This window comes from Microtus pennsylvanicus, chromosome 9 (assembly GCF_037038515.1).
Source record: "Microtus pennsylvanicus isolate mMicPen1 chromosome 9, mMicPen1.hap1, whole genome shotgun sequence".
Taxonomy (NCBI): domain Eukaryota; kingdom Metazoa; phylum Chordata; class Mammalia; order Rodentia; family Cricetidae; genus Microtus; species Microtus pennsylvanicus.
Genome location: NC_134587.1, coordinates 66,248,103 through 66,269,171, shown reverse-complemented (window position 1 = coordinate 66,269,171; position 21,069 = coordinate 66,248,103). Strand labels below are relative to the sequence as shown.

The 21,069-nt window shown below is 47.1% G+C and overlaps 1 protein-coding gene across 4 annotated transcripts in view; it reads right to left on the bottom strand.

The window, feature by feature from the left end:
• Positions 1-210: 210 nt before the first annotated feature.
• Positions 211-21,069, bottom strand: part of Slc20a2 (solute carrier family 20 member 2) — a 93,494-nt gene continuing 72,635 nt past the window's right edge. For all 4 annotated transcript variants that reach the window (XM_075986312.1, XM_075986313.1, XM_075986314.1 and 1 more), the window contains exons 6-11: positions 11,817-11,933; positions 8,526-8,726; positions 7,786-8,377; positions 5,659-5,844; positions 3,890-3,974; positions 211-1,619 (exon numbers count right to left, since the gene is read on the bottom strand). In XM_075986312.1, the coding sequence (XP_075842427.1) occupies positions 1,458-1,619; positions 3,890-3,974; positions 5,659-5,844; positions 7,786-8,377; positions 8,526-8,726; positions 11,817-11,933 (1,343 nt within the window). In that variant the 3' untranslated portion in view covers positions 211-1,457. The remainder of the gene's footprint in view (positions 1,620-3,889; positions 3,975-5,658; positions 5,845-7,785; positions 8,378-8,525; positions 8,727-11,816; positions 11,934-21,069) is intronic.

The following is a 21,069-nucleotide window of genomic DNA, read 5'->3' as shown; positions in this document are numbered from 1 at the left end:
TACATCACAGTGGGGTGGGTGAACATGTTCATAGTGGGGATGCCTGCAGACGGGTGTGGGCTGTTCTTTCCCTTTCGAGTTTTGTGTATTGGTTCCGTACAAACACAGAATAGGAAGATGTAAAGTTCAACGAGTATTTGAAAACCATAGTGGCCAGACTGTAGTTTTGATTTTTGTGGAAACTCTGAAAGAAAAAAAAAGACTCAGAAGTAAACTTTTGAGGGGCACTTTTTTATTATAAATTTAATATGGTTGATTAATGAAAAAATTACAATGAAGTACCGTGAAAATGTATGTCAATATAAAAATATTAGCAGCATTTCCATGGTTTCAGGCTCTTAACAACATTTTAGTCATACTGTCTCTCACTGTCAGAAGACAACAGTGGCTCTACAGGACGACCTCAGATGCTCTACATAAAAAGGCCTCATGGATCCCCAAGCCCAGTGTCCCTCCTAATATTCCCCGCTCAGCCCTGAGATTTACAGCATCCAGGCACATCAAAAGCCTCGCTGGCCTTACTGTTTGCGACAAGAACTCCGCATTTCAGGCTGCAGGGCGGAACAGGGAGGGACACTGGGACTGGACTTGATATGTATGTAGTGTTTAATTGTACACCCCCATTGCTGTGTGTTGTCCACGCTGGTGACAGTGAAAGGCCACTGAACAAGCTCACCAGGGCCTGGTATGGCAGCGGTGTGGCTTCTGCTGGTGGGCGGCTGGTGCTTCCAACCACACACGCTACCCTGGCTAGGAGCTTGCCTGCTGATGGACCAGGATCCCTTCAGTGGCCAGTGGGAAGGAAACAAACAACATGAAGATATAATACTGGCAATTTATCCCCTGTTTCTTTGGTACTTTCCAAAATTCTCCAATCAGTAAAGTGTAAGGGAAGCAGACCATTAAAATCACAGTTGAAGTATTTACAAAAGCGCTAGTGATACATTACACAGTAACTCATACACAGCTTCTGAACGCATTCTTCAGAGGAAGCACTTGTGAACACCTGTCCCAGCATGATGCAATCACACAAGGGCCTGAGAACTTGCCCAAGTTTGTATTAAGTATACTGCATCTCACTTATATTACAGTATTTTTTAAAAAGGATTTTTATAGCCTACACTTTTAAACGTTTTTAACACTTGCCACCGCTGAAATCATTATATACAGTTAACAGAATATTGCACTTGAGGCAATACTCTTCCACTTTCATTCTGAGTTTGTTTAAAATCGATGCTAGATATCCTAGGTACACGATGTATATTTAGCATAAGTAACTGCACCACAGTGTGTCGTCACAATACCAGTCTGAGACATACTACTATGTACAGGAGTTAGGCTAACTCTGGAGGATGAACGCCTGTGGCCTGGGTAAGCAGTGTGTGGGAGGGGAGGGGGGGAGGTGCGGCTACCGAGGCCCGTGTTAGACTATCCCTAGAGCCGTCTACAGACCACGCCTATGACAGGAGGATCCCGTACATGAAGATAGCCATGATAGCAGCACTGAATAATCCGGCCACGGGGACAGTCACGAACCAGGCCACAAAGATGTTCCGGAAGAGGTGCCAGTCCACAGCCTTCCGCGAGCGTATCCAGCCCACGGCCACCACGGAGCCCACCTGTCGAGGCAGAAGCATCACAGTCAAAGGCGAAACACCAGGAGAGGCTTCACAAACACTGACCTCTCGGGTGTGTGTCGTGATGAGCGTCATGTCCCCCGAGCCCTTCACGCTAGTTCTCTAGGGAGATCATTTTATATTTTCATAATTTATGCTCTGCAAAGCCCCAATGGGCAGCAGTGGAGGGATCTAACCGTACTCTTCTTCATCACAGTTCACCCGATCTTCCCGAACCTGCAGCGTAGGCTGGGGTCCTTCTCCATAGACATTCCTTAAGATTCTTAAAATTCCATTTCTTTATTTACTTATATTACATGTGTGTGGGTGTGCACACACCATGGCACATGGGGACTCATCACCAGGACACCCCTAGACAAATGTCAGCCAATCTGGGGTCCTGAACCTTAGAAATCCCTCGCCCCCACCTTTGTTACTATAAAACCCAACTCTAACTGAGCTCGGGCTCTCCGATTATCCCAATACATTGGACACATAGAGACCGAATTTGCAAACTTGTGTAGAATGAAGGCTCTTTGCTTTTACATACGGGACTCGGTCTCCTTGTTGGTTTTTGGAGGACTCTGCGGATCTGGGCATAACATTACAACATCTAGAAAAGTCAGGCAGCTGTGACTATTTATGCCTACGAAACGGTAAAAAGTGGGCAGCTGAGACGGCTCAGTGGGTAAAGGTGCTTGCCACTAAGACTGACAAAGTGAGCTCGATCCCTGAGGCCGACATGATGGAAGGCGAGAACAGAATCCTGGCAGTTGTCCTGTGATCTCCACTGAATGTTGTGTGTGTACGTACACACACGTGCACACTCATGTGCACACACGCATGCATGCACTAAATGAATGAATGAATGAATAAATGCAATAGAAAAGTGAAGAGCTAAGTGCTTTGCCTCCTCAGGAGAGCATATAATTTAGGGTGCTTTCTCAATCCCGAACAGCACAGAGAGCTACATGGGGTGATGAGCGGGGAGAAGGTCACTTTTCATAGTCTACACATCTTTGTGTTGTCTGAAGTATTTCATTGAACCCATGCTTCTTTGATAACTTTTATTTTCTTTTTTTGCCAAACACAAGGCCTCTGTTGAGCTAGGTACATACTCTGTCATTAAGCTGCTTCCCAAGACCCTTTTATCAATTTATCTATGCATGTGTGTATGTTTATTCATTTATTTTGTTTTTTCGAGATAGGGTTTCTCTGTATAGCTTGGGAGCCTGTCCTGAAACTCACTCTGTAGACCAGGCTGGCCTCGAACTCACACTTACAGAGATTCACCTGCCTCTCCCTCCTGAGTGCTAGGATTAAAGGGGCACATCATCACCTCCTGGCTCTTTTCATCATTTCAAAAACAACCAAAATGGAGCAACCCAGATGCCAAGTGGTGGGTGTGCCAAGCTTTCTTTGCCTTCCTCCCTTGTACTAGGGATGCAGGGTGCCATGCCAGCCCCTGGGTGGGAAAGGCGCTTCTCAACCCTATCTGTAAGACTGGGGAGTTGCTAGCGTTCTCCTCCTGAGCAAATGAGTCCAACAGTGCCCAGTGGGCATCTGTCTGATACACTGGAGTCAAATTGGTTGTCATGGTGATGTTTACTAATTGGCCACAATTAGGAGGAACAGAGCACTAGGTGAAGATCTGATCCCTGGTCCTACTGTGTATCCAAGCTGTAGGGCCTTCGCAAAGTGGGTCAATCCTGAGAGCCCGAATTTTCTCAGCTGTCAGCTGTGAGTAACAGGACAAACACCACAGAGGCCCAGGCACTACCTCCTGCCCCTCGCTTGGAATCGACTCTGAGGCAACAGAGTCACTCTCAAGGGGGAACACAGAAGTAGCCACATCTTAGAACTGCCCTGAAATAATTTCCGTTTACTTCTGTTTCTGCTAAAATCAATTCTGTGCGGTGGCAGGAACAGTATGGTACATCCCAGGTGAACCTGCGGACATGCGTGGTGCACACGTGACGGCAGAAAGCAATGGGGGGGGCGGTAAGGGGCCCAGGGCAAACGGAAGCTCTCCCACTGGTGCTGAGAGAGCAAAGCCTCAACAGGTGCCCTACTGGGGATCAGGAAGGGTTAGGAGGGGCGTGGGCATTCTAGGGAAACAACCACCCCTGCTTCCTCCTCCTCGCTGGTCAACAATGTCCTGGCAGTCCCACAGTAACTGTGCAGAGTCTAGCGACCTTTTTCAGATCCGCTTGGAGCCGCTGGACTGACATGCCACCCCTCCGAACGGCAGTCTCTGGCTGGCATGGACCTACCTTGCAGTGTGTGGTGCTGACGGGAAGCCCGATGTTGGAGGCAATCACCACGGTGAAGGCAGAGGCCAGCTCAATAGTGAAGCCACTGTGGGGGCAACAGGAAGACAACGTCACAGGAGCTCTTTGTGTGGCCTTGCCGACACCCCGTGGCTGCAGAAGGCTTGCCAGAACATTCTGTAAGCTGGGCAGGACTGCTGCCTGAACCAGATGACCATTAGGAGAACAAGACACTGTTGCTCTCAGCGGGGCACCGGGCTATGCAGCTGACATCCAATGACCTTGTTTTCCTAACATGTTTTCCAACCTGAAGTGTGGAACTGGGTCAGAAATTCCTGCTGTGCAGGAGGACGATAAATTGCTTGTTCCTAAAGGGGCACGGAAAAAAAACTAGGTTCTCATCTTGAAAGTGTGAACTTATTACAAAAAAGCAATCTTCAGATGACCGATTTTTCTTCAATTCGGTCTTCTAAAACAATCTTTCGTTAAAATGAATCTTAAGGATGGGGAACTGAAAATTAGAAACAAAAGCAAACAGAAACCCCTAATATGTTTTAAAAAGAAACACAGAGAAAAAAGTTTCCCGACAGCAGATAGTTCTGAACTTTGGCTGTACTCCGTAAGCCGAGACCTGTTATTTAACCACAGGCTGCACAGCAGAGGTACACACCCCCAAATCCTGGAGGATGTCAGGAGAGATCTCTGGGCTTGAAAATTTGGGGGAGAGGCAGGTGCCACGTTTTGGAGTTTATGTGCCCCAAAGGCCCATTATGTCAAAGGCTTGGTCCCTAGGGTGATGCTATTGGGAGGTGATATAAGGGGTGTCTGGGTCACTGGGGCATATCCCTGAGGGGTGTAGGACTCTGGCCTTTCTGATGTTTGTGTTTGCTTCCTGGGTTTTTTGCTGTGGCACGGGCTCCCACCATGGTGTGCACTGCTCTGTGCTCCTGAAGAACGAGGACAAACGGAAACGGACCAAGAGCTGTGCAAGTGTGAGCCACAGTGAGCCCTTCCTCCTTAGACACTGCTTACCTCGGGGGTTTTATGCTGGCAACAGAAAGGGTACCAGATGGGCCCTAGAGTAGGAGACTGGGCGTGGCTGAGGAGTTCTGGAGGAAGGCCTTGGGCTCCAGTCTGCACTGGGGTTTTGCCCGTGTCCTCCGGCCCTCACCCTGCGTTAGAACAACAGGCTAGATAAGGGACTGTAGCTGCCTGAGTTTCCCTGCTTCTGCCTCAGTGTCTTCCCACCTCCATCCTGGTGCCCGTGTAGACGGCAGCAGGGGGCAATGGTGACGGAGGGGCTGACTGGCGGAGGCTGAGGTAGTGAGGATCCCTCTGCACTACAGAACAATAGCACGAGAAATGTGGTAGTTTGAATGTAATTGGCCCCCATAAGCTTGTAGGGAATGGCACAAAGCTGTGGCTTTGTTAGAGTAGGTGCTCCTTGTGGAGGTGGGCTTTGAGGTCTCCTATGCTAAAGCTTCTCCTAGTGTCATAGTCCACTTCCGGTTGCCTTCTGATCAAGATGTAGCCAGTACCATGTCTGCCTGCGTGCCGCCATGCTCCCCACCTTGATGATAATGGATCAAACTCCTGAAACTGTCAGCCGCCACCCCAATTCAATGTTTTCCTTTATCAGAGCTGCTGTGGCCACGGTGTCTCTTCACAGCAATAGAAATGCTAACTAAGGCAAGAAAGCCCTGACGTGTTGACTCAGCTTCTGCAGCGAGCCCCACCTGGAAGCCCTGTCTCTGCAGACCTCCGTGCCTCACCTGGAAGGTGTGATGGGAGTGAGGTCCTTTCCCATGGTCTGGATCACTCTTCTCCCCCAAACCCAGAGACCTGTGCAAATCCCGACTCCTCCATAAAACAGCAGCCAGACTGGGGTAGCAGCTTCTTGCATAACTCCACCTTGTTCATAGATCAGCCACAAAGCCACGAGGGGACCAATTGCATTGCTGGTTAAAAAAAAAAGGCAGGGGGTTAATTGTACATAGGCATGACAGTATACACACACTATATAGTGACTTCTTGGTTTTGAAAATTAGCTAAATCTTATTGTATTTGTAGCTTACTCATAGAATTTAAGGTGATAAAGTGACTTATTGATATAAAAAGCATACTAGAAAATTTGCCATCTTAACCATTTTAGGTAGAGTTAAGCAGTGTAAGTATAATTATATGTGAATTATATGAAAAGGCACTTAAAGGCAACAGCCAGTTATTATTATTATTTTATTATTATTATTGAGATAGGGTTTGTGTAACCTTAGCTGTCCTGAACCAGGCTGGCCTCAAACTCACAGAGATCCACCTGCCTCTGCCTCCCTAGTGCTGGGATTAGAGGCGTGTGCCACCATGGCCCGGCCTGAAGTCAAACTTTTAAATAATGAACAGAGACAAGACTTGAGAGGCACGGATGCCCAGCTCCCGCTAAACAGCCATGCAGAGCTGGCCCGTGCAAAGCTTTCACATCCTGGCTCGACACGACTTCCTGCTGTCTCCATCTCTCTCCACAAAGCTCCAGGGCTCAGGTGTCCACGCTGCTTCTTTCCTCTCCTTCCCTCCCTCCCAGGATTTCTAGCCAGCACCTCTGCCTTCCGGGCATGGGTGCTCATCCATACCCAGCCTGATCATTCCTGAACGCAGCCATACCCAGCTGGCTGCTAACTTGATCGTCACATGGCTGTGAGAGCTGAAATTGCTGGGCGAGGCCTCCTTCTTTCACACCTGTGTCTAATTTAGCCGTTCTCAACTGGTCGGTCTTTCACAGGGATCACCTAAGACCATCCGCATATCAGGTACTTGTTTTACGATTCATAACAGTAGCAAAATTAGAGTAACAAAGTAGCAACAAAAATAACTTTATGGTTGGGGGTCACCACAACACAAGGAGCTGGATTAAAGGGTCGCAGCATTAGGAAGGAACCACCGGTCGGTCGTAATTGCCTATCAATTCCATTGGTCTCACATTCAGAATACTATATCCTGATCCTGGCTACTGTACCATCTCTCTGCTCCAAGCCTTGCTCTTTCTTCTTGGATCACTGAGAGACATCCCAACTGATCTCCTATCCCCTCAGCACAGCCATGGAATAAGCCAGAAAGGTCCAGTTAAACGCCTGTCAGCCCTTCCGGTGGCTCCCTTGTCTCTTACAGTGAAAACTTCCTTCTTCCAAAGCTTGTTTCCTTAAAAATGTAAAGAAATGTATTTACTTTGTTTACTCTTCTTGATATGTATGTCGGTGCACCCTGTGCATGCTTGGTACCCATGGAGGCCAGAAGAGGGCGCTGGATCCTCTGCAACTGGAATTACTGATGGTTGTGAGAAATCACGTGGGTGGTGGAAATTAAACGCTGGTCCTCTACAAGAGCGGCAATTGCTCTTAACTGCTGAGCCATCTTCCCAGCCCCTGAACAATTTATTTTTAAGACAGGGTCTGGATGCGTTGTCTAGTCTAGTTCCTGAATTCCTGGGATCAAGTAAACAATGCCTCAGCCTGCACAGCAGTCAGGACCCCAGCTGCGGTTCTGTTGCCTAGCAGAACACAATTCCTTTACGTTTCTCCGTGCCTCTACCGTGACTTGATTCACAGCCTCCACTTACCCTGTCCAAGGTCTCCTGCTCTTTGCAGAGCAGTCCCGGCATGCTCCACTTCACCCTCTGCCTCTGCTGTTAGCGCTTCCTGCAATGGTCACGTGACCGGCTCTCGCACCTCGTTTAGCCCCTGCTCTGAGAGCCTCCCCAGGCAGCTAGCTGACTGGCCACTGCGACACCCTTTCAACTCTCTAGGTGGGTACTTATATGCTTGCTCCCCTTTGCCGGTGGCAGGGACTTCCGTCTCCCAGCAGGTAGCTGACCCTTACTGCGTATTTGCTGAATGAATAAAGATACTCACCTCACATCATTGCCACCATGAGCAAAGGACCCAAAGCAGGCAGTGAGGACTTGCAGGAAGTGGAAGAGCAGGTGGACCTCTGCCGTGTCCTTCTCCTCCTTCTCTTCCTCCGTGGGGTCCTCGTGAGGCTGGTCGGGATCTGCTAGCTCCGAGGCCAGCCTCATTTCTACGCCCCCCTCCTCAGCCTCGATCTCGGCCTCGGCGACCGCATTGCAGTAGCTGGAGTAGCTGTCGTAGCGAAGCCGCTTCTTGGAATAGGACACCGTGTCGCCCACCAGCTTCTCGCTGTCCTCGGGGGCGGAGGAGGCATCTGGGGCTCTGAAGGTGGTATGCACCGGCATGCCACAGATGGCCGCGGTGTAGCAGGTGTAGCTGTTGTTCCGCCGAAGCAGCCTGTAGTTGTTTTCCTGAGTGGGCTTCTCCTCGGGGCCTCTGTCTACGTGGATTTTGTGCAGCAAGTCTTTGTAGAGCCCCGAGTCTTTGTGTACAGTGTGATAAACATGACCGTCATTCCTCATGTGGCCTTCAAAGCCGAACGTGCCGTTGGAGATGGGTGACTTTGCAGAGCCGTGAGTCATGGAAAGTGCCCGTCCTGGAAATAATGTAGGAGATGCTGATTTAAGGTGGAGAGTACGAAAATCACATGCTTAGCACGCACAAGGCTCTGGGTTGGATTCCTGTCCATCAAAACATAAATTCTGGGTACACTTTTGTACCCAAGAGCTCCGAGTTAGCCTTACCATAGGCTGTCCGGGGGTGGTTCCCTGTTGATGTGCCCTCGGAGGGTCCCACAGCCTCCCCAGCCGGGCTGGTGAGGGGGACAGCACTGTCATCGCTGGCTTTGGCACCAGGGAGCTCCTTAAAAGGGGACTCCACCTCCTGGGCTTTACTGAGACTTTCATCGGAAGTTCGCGATAAAGCGCTTGTCTTTTCTAATTTGCCTAGAGAAGATAAGGAAGGAAGTACAGATTCTGGAAATGCATTCTTTTTCTTTTAAAAATAAAATGATTAAATACTAAAATGTGAAGATATCTTTTTACACTTCAGTACTGACCTTGGAAACAAAACATTAGAGCTAGATGAGGAAATAAAAACATCAATCATTGATTTTTTTTTATTTTAAAATTATTTATTTATTTATTTATTTATCGAGACAGGGTTCTCTGTGTAGCCCTGGCTGTACTGAAACTCACTCTGTAGATTAGTCTGGCCTCAAACCCAGCGATCTGCCTGTCTCTGCCTCCTGAGGGCTGGGATTAAAGGTGTGCATCACCACTGCCAATTCAATCCATGCTCTTGAAAGACAGCTATTAAATGATACATACTTACACTGAGTTACTAATACATCCAAAACCTTAAATTTGATCGCCCAGGCCTCTTCCAGGGCTGACAATTCTATAACCCTTCTAGACGGACTAGCCTTAGAGTTATAGAAATGTTTATCATTCTTGTCTTGAACAAGTAGAATACATTTGGTTTCTTTTCCTGGTCAATAAATTATTGGTCTCAGATTTCTTTGATCATATCAGATTCTATGACGCAAGTAAACCTTTTTTTTTTCTCTCAAAAGGAACAGGGAGATTCCATTTACTCAATAAGAAACAGGTCAGACCCTCTAGAACTGTTTACAGTTGTGAGCTGCCGTGTGCGTCCTGGGCACCAAACCTATCTTCTGCAACCGCAGCAAGTCCTCTTAACCTCTGAGCTATCTCTCTGGCCCCTTGATTATTTTTAGAGTGTGTGCATACACATGCATGTAAGTGCGGTGTCTGCAGAGGTCAGAGGCATTGGATTCCGCTGGAATTGGAGTTATAGACACTTGTGAGCTCCTCGGTGTGGACGCTAGGACTTAGATTACGATTGAACTGGGGTCCTCTGGACGAGCAGTGCATACACTTAACTGCTGAGCCATCTCTCCAGCCCCATGGAAATTCTTAGTCTTAAAACTCACAGGCAGTAAGTTGCCTTTGCAGGTATGTGTGATTCTGAGTTTCCCAAGAGGAACCACTACAACGGGGATGTAAGAAGTCCCCAGGTCCTTATTTACTCCCCCGCCCAGCCCTACCTGAGACGACCACCTGTCTCATCTGCCACCCTCCAGTTCTGCATTTTTCAGAAAGCCTCCAAGACGAAATCACAAGATGAGTAAGTACGTGAGAAGGCTGCTTCTGCTCAGCACGCTGGCTTTGCCACTCATTCACGCTGCCACGGGAGTGGCATCCAGTTCCTCGTTACTGCTGAGCACTGGAGTGTGGAGCTGCACTTTCTTTATCCCGTGATAACCTGGCGGGGGAGGGCTTCCATTCTGGGTGCCAGCGACAGAGCTGCTGGAAACACCCATGGGCAGAGTTTTGTGTGAATTTCGGTTTTGATTTCTCTGGGGAAATACCCAGGACTAGTTCAAAGAATGCCGAAGGCCTGTGCACATGTAACCTAAGAACTGTCCGGCTATCTCTTGTGCCACTTTGAATTACCAATGCCAGTGCCTGAAGGTTATGGCTGTTTTGTTGTTGTTGTTGTTGCTATTTTTGTTTGTTCGTGTTTAATCCTTTCCAGTTAGCATGGTCACGTGTTACAAAGGCATTCGGATGGTGTGAAGCGGTATCTCATGCTCGTTTGATGTTGTGTTCCCTGACCGCTAGTGAGAGTGAACGTGGCATGGTTCATTTGCCACTTACATCTCTATAAGGTGTTCCAACAGTTTGCTCCACCTGGAGAAGAGCTCAGAGGTTAAGAGTCAGCACTGTTCTTCCAGAGGACCCAAGTCTGGTTCCCAACACCTCCTTTGGGGGGCTCACAAACAGCCTCTAACTTGAGCTTCAGGGGTATCTGACACCTTGGCCTATGTGGGCACCCGCACCCATATGCGCAAACTCCCACACCAGGACGGACACGATTAAAAAGAATCACAATAAATTAAAAATATATTGCTCATGTTTTAGCTGATTTTAAAAAATTTCTTAATATATTTATTTCCATGACACAAAGTTTCCCTAAATGGTGTTTTCAGTGAGCCAGAGTTTTCAATCTGCATCTTGTAAAATTTGTAAATTTCTTCTGTGGATCGTGCTTGGTGTCAGGGACAAAGTTCTTTGCTTAACCAAGATCACAAAGTTCTTACTCCCCAAAAAGTCTTTATTACTTTTACATTTAGATTTGTGGTACATCTCGAGTTAACTTAAAACTAAGGCATAACATTTATCGTAAGGCTTGGCTTCTGCTTTGGTGTGTGGACATTCAATTATTTCAGTAATTCTGTTTAAAGGGACAGTATTTTTGCCAGGTGATAGTGCTCACACCTTTAATCCCAGCACTTGGGAAGCAGAGGCAGGTGGATCTCTGTGTGAGTTCCAGGCCAGCCTGGTCTACGGAGAGAGTTCTAGGACAGCTAGGGCAACACAGAGAAACCCTGTCTTGAAAGAAAAACAAACAAAAAGGATTATGTTTTCTCCACTGAACCACCAGTCTTGAAGTATATTCGCCACATCTGTATGGTCTCCTAGAATCTGTCTGCTCTGTTAACCAACACATCTGTTCTTCATGGCACACGCTGCCTTGAAGTATTACAGTAAGCCTTAAAGGCAGGAAGTCTCGCTCTTCTGATTTCAAAACCGTTGTGGCTATTTCAGTTTCTTTAGCTTTCTGTACAGATTTATGAAGAGCTTAAGTCTAGATCGATAAAATATTATGCTGGGATTTTAATTAAATTCTTTGGAAGAGCAGACAATGCTCTTAACCTCTGAGACATCTCTCCAGCCCTGTTGTTGTTGTTTTGATTTTGTTTTCATTTTTGTTTTTTCTAGACAGGGTTTCTCTGTAGCTCTGGATGTCCTGGAACTAGCTTTTGAAGACCAGGCTGGCCTTGAACTCACTGAGGTCCGCCTGCCACCGCTCCCAAGTGCTGGGATTAAAGGCATGCGCCACCACCAACCAGCTATAATTCCTTTATTTTTAAGGACACTGTTTGTTTACAGAGATAGCCTCAGGAATGAAGAGCAGTTTTGTAATCTGGAAGAATAAAAGCTGCTTACCTGCTATCTTCCTCTTCATCCACGGACACACGAAGAGCCACACGAAGAAGGCGAACAGCAGAGCGACACCAAAGGAAATGAGAGCTATGGCCCATATGGGAAGCGTCAGCCCCAGCACTGGGAAACAAAGGAACAGCAGTGTTGGTACTGGGAAAGCCTCCACCAGCAACTCATCCTCTGCTTCTCCAGGCTCAAACAAGTCACCCGGATTCTGTACTGAACAAATATCTCAGGGAAATGAAACCAAACCAAGCACACTGCACACCCGGGGGCAGACAGCAGGACTGTGTTTAAGACATATAACGGTCTTGAGAATCTGTGCTTGTTAGGAATTAATTATTAAAATGCTACCACTTGGGCACGGTCAGGGTAGGAAGTTTTTTTGTATAGCACTATTTTCTGTATATGTTGTATCATTATCTTAGCTGATCAGGCAAATATGGCCACTTGCTGTTTTATGTCCTAACAGATGGCCCTGCTCAGTAGTGGCAAATGGTGGCTCTGTGGATGATGTGGGCTTGTGCTGCCTCTCTGGGTCTTTGCTCAAGGGCCAGCAGCTCTGCTTTAAACGGGTGCTGTTATACCCTGGTCACAGGCATGCACCTCTTAGAGACAAAGAGAATTCTGGGTGTGGTAGTACATGCCTGTAATCCCAGAACCAGGGCAGTGAAGGCTGCAGGATCGTTGTGTTAAAGTCTCATAAAACAAAACACCCCAAACGAAACAAAACAAAACTTTAGACTGAAAAAGGAGAGACCTTACAGAAGTAAGAGTTTCTTTAGAGGCCACCGCCCTTCAAATATAACTCTTCCTCAAAATGTCAATTTAAGAAATTACAACACAGCAAACCCAATGAAAGTCAGCACTGCAGTGAGCAGCAGTTAGGGCCGGAGTGCCTGTGCTTTAGTGACATCATTTGTGCTCAGCACGCTTGGCTCCCTAGCTCAGCCTGGAACTGCATCTGTTTTCTGCCCTAGGGATAATAACAGGTGCCTTTCAGAAATATCTACAGGTCCGGAACTTAACATCCATGCTCACACGTGAACACCTATGGTACAGAACTTAACATACATGCTCACACATGAACACCTATACATGACTCTCTTACCTCAGCTCTAATTTTTCTTCAATCATAAGAGTAAGCACGTGTGCACGTGCGTGTACCCACGTGTGGGAATATGTGTGTATGGCAGTGTGAGCGTGCACTGTGAGTACCTGTACACATATGTGAGTCTGGGTGCCTGTAGAGGCCAGTGATGTTGGATCCTCCTAGAGCTGGAGTCACAGGGTTGTCCTGGCTAATTCTATGTCAACTTGACACAAGCTAGAATCACCTGAAAGGATGCCCCCCCATAGGATCCAGCTGTAGGAATTTTCTTAATTAATAACTGATGGGGGTGAACTCTGTGTGGGTGGTACCATCCGTGGGATGGTGGTTCTGGATTCTATAAGAAAGTAGGTTGAAACCAGGCAGTGGTGGTGCACACCTTTAATCCCAGCACTTGGGAGGCAGAGGCAGGTGGATCTCTGTGAGCTTGAGGCCAGCCTGGTCTACAAGAGCTACTTCCAGGACAGCTACAGCTATTACAGAGAGAAAGCGTGTCAAACGAGAGGGAGGGAGGGAGGGAGGGAGGGAGGGAGGGAGAGGGAGAGAGAGAGAGAGAGAGAGAGAGAGAGAGAGAGAGAGAGAGAGAGAGAGAGAGAGAGAGACAAGACTGAGCAAGCTATGAGGGGTAAGCCAGTAAGCAGCACCCCTCTATGGCCTCAGTACCCTTCCTGGCTACAGGTTCCTGCCCTGCTTGAGTTCCTGTCTTGACTTCCTCCAGTGATGGACAATACAGTAGAAGTGTGAGCCAAATCAACCCTTTCTTCCCCAACTTGCTCTCTGGTCACAGTGTTTCACTGAAGCAATAGAAACCTAATTAAGGATGGAGCTAGAAAACATTATTTGAGTGAGGTAGCCCAGACCCAGAAAGACAATTATCACATGTACTCACTTATAGCTGGTTTTTAAACATAAAGCAAAGAAAGCCAGCCTACAAACCACAATCCCAGAGAACTTAGACAACAATGAGGACACTAAGAGAGACTTACATAGATCTAATCTACATGGGAAGTAGAAAGTAGAAAAAGACAAGATCTCCTGGGTAAATTGGAAGCATGGGGACCTTGGGGGAGGGATGAAGTGGGGAGGGGAGAAGCAAGGAGGGGAGCAGAGAAAAATGTAGAGCTCAATAAAAATCAATTTTAAAAAAAGAAACCGAATTAAGACAGGGAGGTTGTGAGACACCTGAAGTGGGTGCTGGGAACTGAACTCAGGTCCTTTGGAAGAGCAGCATGGCTCTTAACCTCTGAGCCATCTCTCCGCCCCCTTCCCCAACAGTATTTCTTTTAATGGTAGGAATTTCTAGACCAGCCAATGCATCATTGTCATGGAGATGTAAACTAGCTATACACACAGTCACATACAGGAGGCAGCTATCGGCGGTTAGAACAAGTTCTGCAGAGATGAGACCCAGTGTTTTCCACCCACCTGGCTGCACCGTTTGCTTACTTATGCTCAGAGAGAAACAGCAGCGATTGGTTCACCTGGTCACAAGCTTTCAAGAGAATGTGTGAACCAGAAACAGTGGTGGGAAGCCAGAGGCCTGGGCACGTGTTCCAGCAGGGTTTCAGTTCACATATATATTATATAATGTAATAATATATATACAAGTTACTGGCTTTAAATATATATTTAATATAATAAATAATATAATATATAGTAACTTTAAATATACATAATTAAGAATGCCATTTGCGTAAACTGGAAGCATTTTTAAGTTTGAAATTAAGTTTTATTGATGTTGCCCTAACTGCTGTGTACAAGCGAATCAGCTCAGAGTTACTCCACGCATTATTATGCATTTTTACACTGGTAAGAGGTTACAGAGTGAGTAACATACACAGGAGGTCAGCAGGAATGTTCACAAATAGTAAAAACAAAGCACAGACCTCCCTGGCTTGCTTATGGTTAGCAGGTGGCTGCTGGGGTTTAGACATTTAGATGGATCCACTCCCAAAGTCCAGGGACAGCAGGGAGCCCCGGACTCAAAACCTCCGCAGGCTAAGTGTGCTAACTGGCAGCCCAGCCCAGCCCAGCCCAGCCCAGTCCTCTCCAGTTCTGCCCACGGACTTGATCCCAGAGCAGCTCGATAAACCATGAGGGTAACAATCTCGGGCTACATGTCATGAGACCCTGTCTCAAGAACAATAAAAACAAAATGAGGAACATGCTTGAACCACTGCACACACACGGCAAAATATTTCTTTTAAACGTAATACTTGGGGCTGCTTCGTATATAACAAACATTTGGAGAAAGTGCTTCTCATTGGATTGTCTTCCTGGCGAGGCTCTCAAATTGTTTCAAATAATTACAACTTCAGGGGGCAACCAGGCACCACGGTTGTTTCCCACTGTGGAGGGACAAAGTAGGGCACAGCTTGAATGGCTTGTGCTCACTCAGCCAGAAGCCGCTGCCAGGAGCCAGCAATGTGAGCCTGGAGCTTGCTTTCAGCTCACACTACTAAATGGCTTCTCATCTTCTGCGCCTCTAAACAACGAAGATACGATCAACTGCGATTTGGTGCTACCTCGAACATTCTGGTTCTATTCCAAACCCCCCAAAGAAGAAGAAATGGCAGAACTGTTAATAATTTCGTTGTCATCATTTTGTCTTGCATCTCATCTTTTACATATGGCAATCACTGACAGAATCTACAAAATAAACAAATTAGAACTAGCAAGCTTTGGCCCTGACCAGCCTACGTCTCCCCTGCTTACTCCTCTTGACGGCTCTCCTTGGCACTGACTCAACGCAGGCATTTGGTTCTAATTTTGAACATGATACAAGCCTTTAAAAATAATATTATCATGACTACAGCGAACTGTAAGATGTACAAATATAAAATGTTCTTATCACCCTTTTCAGGGGAAGGAGGAGGTTATGTGTTGTGTGTCTTTCCAGTATGCGTAAAGTGTTGCTAAGAGCTGGAAGAGGGGGGTAAGGGAGAGACAACTAACACTAAGGGCCATTGAAGGGGGGTCATATGGAAGCCAACTACAGTAGAAGCTTCTTAAAATGCATACACGTGTGAAAGAAATCTAAATGGAGTTACCAAATAATGGGGGAGACAATGCCCCAACTAGACATCTCTCTCCACCAAATAAAACCTCTAGTATTACCCTCTAACCAGGAATGGGTTATATCTAATTGAGTTGTTGGTCAAAGGGGGCCTCATAGAAACACCTCCAAACTCAGGCTATTGCCAAGGCTAATGGTAAGACCCCAATGCTGAAGACGACACCTACATATTTCACTGAACATGAACATGTCAAGCTGATCTCTAACTAGAACCTTTACTCCCTACTGACTAGTGTTCATGGTATTGGCAAGCACACTACCAGAGGAGAAATGCACACCCAGCTATAAAGCCTGTGCTCGCCAATGATGACCTGTATGATGCACTGGTGCCATAGTGGCACATAAGCTGCGGGAGTAACCAACCACTATCTGATTGGATTTAAAGCCTCATGAACAACCCACGCCTGACACTGCTCAGGTGCCCGAGAACCTGAGACTAGATAAGACATGGGTCTACAAGAAGACCAAATACCATATTTTGCTAAAGGCAATAAAATCACTTCGAACGACATTGTGCTCCACCCATAGATCAGTGCCTCCTTCATCCATCATTAGAGAATTTCCTCCTGCAGTAGACGAGAACTAACACAGAGACCCACAACTGAATAGTGTGCAGAGTGAGAGACCTAGGGACCATCCATCCTAAATGGGATGTCTCCATCACACTCTGCACCTCGGAGCTCAGGGAACTCTGTGGAAGAGGAGGTGGAAAGAGAGTGAGAGCCATAGAGGATGGAAGATACCCATGAAACAGTGTCTTCCACACACAACAGCACAGCCACAACCATGAACTCAATGGTATTTTTGTAATTTTGGGGGTCTCATTGCTTTGTTTGGGCATTTTTTGTCTTACTGGTCTTTTGCTAGTATATTATAATTTCCTATTTTGTGTGAATGTGTGTTTTTGTTTGTATGTGTGCATGTGTATATCTGTATTTCTTGTGGGGTTTTTTTGTTTGTTTGTTTGATGGAGGGGGAAGTGGGGAATAATTTGGGAGGAGATGAGGGAAGGGAAACAATGATCAGACTATATGGTCTGAAAAAAATTCAACTTAGGAAAAAAAATAGTTCATTCCCATTGGGAGTGTAGATCACATCTTTAATTCTAGCACTCAGGAGGCAGAGGTGGATGGTTCTCTGCAAGTTAGAGGCCAACCTGATCTACACAACGAGTTCCAGGCCAGCCAAGGCTACACTTAAGAACCTGCCTCAACAAAAGGTGTTCATTTAACAGAACCATAATTACACTACATATTCTCTTCTGTGCTTTCAACTGTCGTTTAACAATGGATTGTGGACACCGTCCCATAGTAATACACACGTGAACACAGACGCACACACACGTTTCCCTGCTCCTTGTTATCCTTCCTCAAATGGTAAACGATGCTACCGTTAGGTTTTACTTTGTTTTAGACCAACATTTTAAAGCGTCAGAAGAACTATGCATGGACAAGGAATGCTGGGAAACTCAGGAAAATGAGTCATGCTTTTGAAATAAATATGGTGCTTCTTAATTTTGCTCTACAGTTGGAATCTTTAAAAATATAGCAGCAGCTTTCTCAGACCAGGCTGCATCTGTAAATGTTTTTTGGTGCTGGGGTGGGGGAAAGGCACATGTAAAGAACTTTGTTTTGAATCCAGCCCTTGACAGGACTGGAGACGGTGTCACCTCAGTGCTAGCTATCACGGAGGCTTCTGCTTCTCCACAGCGTGGATGCTGCAGTCAGCCGTGGAGCCCAGAGGCCTCCTTAGAAAGACTGTGGGGGCCTGACAGCTTCCTGGGAGCTGACTTCCTTGGGCTTGGATAAGAAGCAGCTAGAACTGGGAGAGTTGGAGGTGAAGGGGAACGAAACAAAGATGGAGGAGGAGGAAGTGGGGGGGGGGACGAGAAAAGGGATGCTGAGGAGGAGGAAGAGGAGGGAGGGGACAGGAGGAGGCTGCTGGGGAAGTGAGCAGGGCCAGGGGTGTGGCTCAGGGTGGGGACGTGAAAGTCCTTGCTGTGCGACCTGAGTCCCATATAGGAACTCACATAAAAATAAAGAAAATATCAGGCTGCAAGGCCAAGCATCTGGAATCCCACCGTGCTACAGCAGAGAAGTGGGGGCGGGGGGCAGCCAGAACAGCTGCCAGCAGCTCGCAGGCCAGCTAAGCCTGGGGTAGCTGTGCAACAGCAGCAACAAGAGAGGCCTTGGAGGGTGACCTCCACGTGTGCTGTGCACACACACACACACTTTTCACAGATGGAGTGGAGATTGCCAGCGAGAACTTTCTAAGAGCTCGCACTCATCACGTGAGAACCATAAAGAAGTAAATGTTTATGGCAGAAGCGGTTGTTTGTCAGGTGTGGTTCACTTCTGTGCTCCCAGCTACTCAGGAGGATCGTTTAATCTCAGAAATTCTGGAACAGCTGGGCACCACAGACAGATCCTGCCTCAAACAAGAAAAACATTAAAGTCCCTGGTGTTACAGACCCTCAACTGTCACGCGAGGCCCCTGTGGAAACACAGACTGCAGAGCACTAGGCCCAGAGACAGAGCAGACAACCTGAATTTCTGTCACCTCACGGGATGCTGATGCGGCTAGCCTGTGGCCTCACTGTGCCTTAGCTGTTGTATGTCACTGCGTGTCACTGTGCGTCACTGTATGTCACTGTGTGTCACTGTATACCACGTCACTGTGCGTCACTGTGTGTCACTGTGTGTCACCGTGTGTCACTGTATACCACGTCACTGTGCGTCATTGTATACCATGTCACTGTGTGTCACTGTATACCATGTCACTGTGTGTCACTGTATACCATGTCACTGTGTGTCACTGTGTGTCACTGTGTGTCACTGTGCGTCACTGTGTGTCACTGTGTGTCACTGTATACCACGTCACTGTGCGTCACTGTGTGTCACTGTGTGTCACCGTGTGTCACTGTATACCACGTCACTGTGCGTCATTGTATACCATGTCACTGTGTGTCACTGTATACCATGTCACTGTGTGTCACTGTATACCATGTCACTGTGTGTCACTGTATACCATGTCACTGTATACCACGTCACTGTGCGTCATTGTATACCATGTCACTGTGTGTCACTGTATACCATGTCACTGTGTGTCACTGTATACCATGTCACTGTGTGTCACTGTGTGTCACTGTGTGTCACTGTGCGTCACTGTGTGTCACTGTGTGTCACTGTATACCACGTCACTGTGCGTCACTGTGTGTCACTGTGTGTCACCGTGTGTCACTGTATACCACGTCACTGTGCGTCATTGTATACCATGTCACTGTGTGTCACTGTATACCATGTCACTGTGTGTCACTGTATACCATGTCACTGTGTGTCACTGTATACCATGTCACTGTATACCATGTCACTGTGTGTCACTGTGTGTCACTGTATACCATGTCACTGTGTGTCACTGTGTGTCACTGTATACCATGTCACTGTGTGTCACTGTATACCATGTCACTGTGTGTCACTGTATACCATGTCACTGTGTGTCACTGTGTGTCACTGTATACCATGTCACTGTGTGTCACTGAGTGTCACTGTATACCATGTCACTGTGTGTCACTGTATACCATGTCACTGTGTGTCACTGTATACCATGTCACTGTGTGTCACTGTATACCATGTCACTGTGTGTCACTGTATACCATGTCACTGTGTGTCACTGTGTGTCACTGTATACCATGTCACTGTGTGTCACTGTATACCATGTCACTGTATACCATGTCACTGTGTGTCACTGTATACCATGTCACTGTATACCATGTCACTGTGTGTCACTGTATACCATGTCACTGTATACCATGTCACTGTATACCATGTCACTGTGTGTCACTGTGTGTCACTGTATACCATGTCACTGTGTGTCACTGTGTGTCACTGTATACCATGTCACTGTGTGTCACTGTATACCATGTCACTGTGTGTCACTGTGTGTCACTGTATACCATGTCACTGTGTGTCACTGTATACCATGTCACTGTGTGTCACTGTATACCATGTCACTGTATGTCACTGTGTGTCACTGTATACCATGTCACTGTGTGTCACTGTGTGTCACTGTATACCATGTCACTGTATGTCACTGTGTGTCACTGTATACCATGTCACTGTGTGTCACTGTATACCATGTCACTGTGTGTCACTGTGTGTCACTGTATACCATGTCACTGTGTGTCACTGTATACCATGTCACTGTGTGTCACTGTATACCATGTCACTGTGTGTCACTGTGTGTCACTGTGTGTCACTGTGTGTCACTGTATACCATGTCACTGTGTGTCACTGTATACCATGTCACTGAGTGTCACTGTATGTCACTGTGTGTCACTGTATGTCACTGTGTGTCACTGTGTGTCACTGAGTGTCACTGTATACCATGTCACTGAGTGTCACTGTGTGTCACTGTGTGTCACTGTATGTCACTGTGTGTCACTGTATACCATGTCACTGCGTGTCACTGTATGTCACTGTGTGTCACTGTATGTCACTGTATACCATGTCACTGTGTGTCACTGTGCGTCACTGTGCGTCACTGTGCGTCACTGTGCGTCACTGTGCGTCACTGAGTGTCACTGTATACCATGTCACTGTGTGTCACTGTGTGTCACTGTGCGTCACTGTGCGTCACTGTGCGTCACTGTGCGTCACTGTGCGTCACTGTATGTCACTGTGCGTCACTGTGCGTCACTGTGCGTCACTGTGCGTCACTGTGCGTCACTGTGTGTCACTGTGCGTCACTGAGTGTCACTGTGCGTCACTGTGTGTCACTGTATACCATGTCACTGTGTGTCACTGTATACCATGTCACTGTGTGTCACTGTGTGTCACTGTGTGTCACTGAGTGTCACTGAGTGTCACTGTGTGTCACTGTGTGTCACTGAGTGTCACTGAGTGTCACTGTGTGTCACTGTATGTCACTGTATGTCACTGAGTGTCACTGAGTGTCACTGAGTGTCACTGTGTGTCACTGTGTGTCACTGAGTGTCACTGTGTGTCACTGTGTGTCACTGTATACCATGTCACTGTGTGTCACTGTGTGTCACTGTATGTCACTGCGTGTCA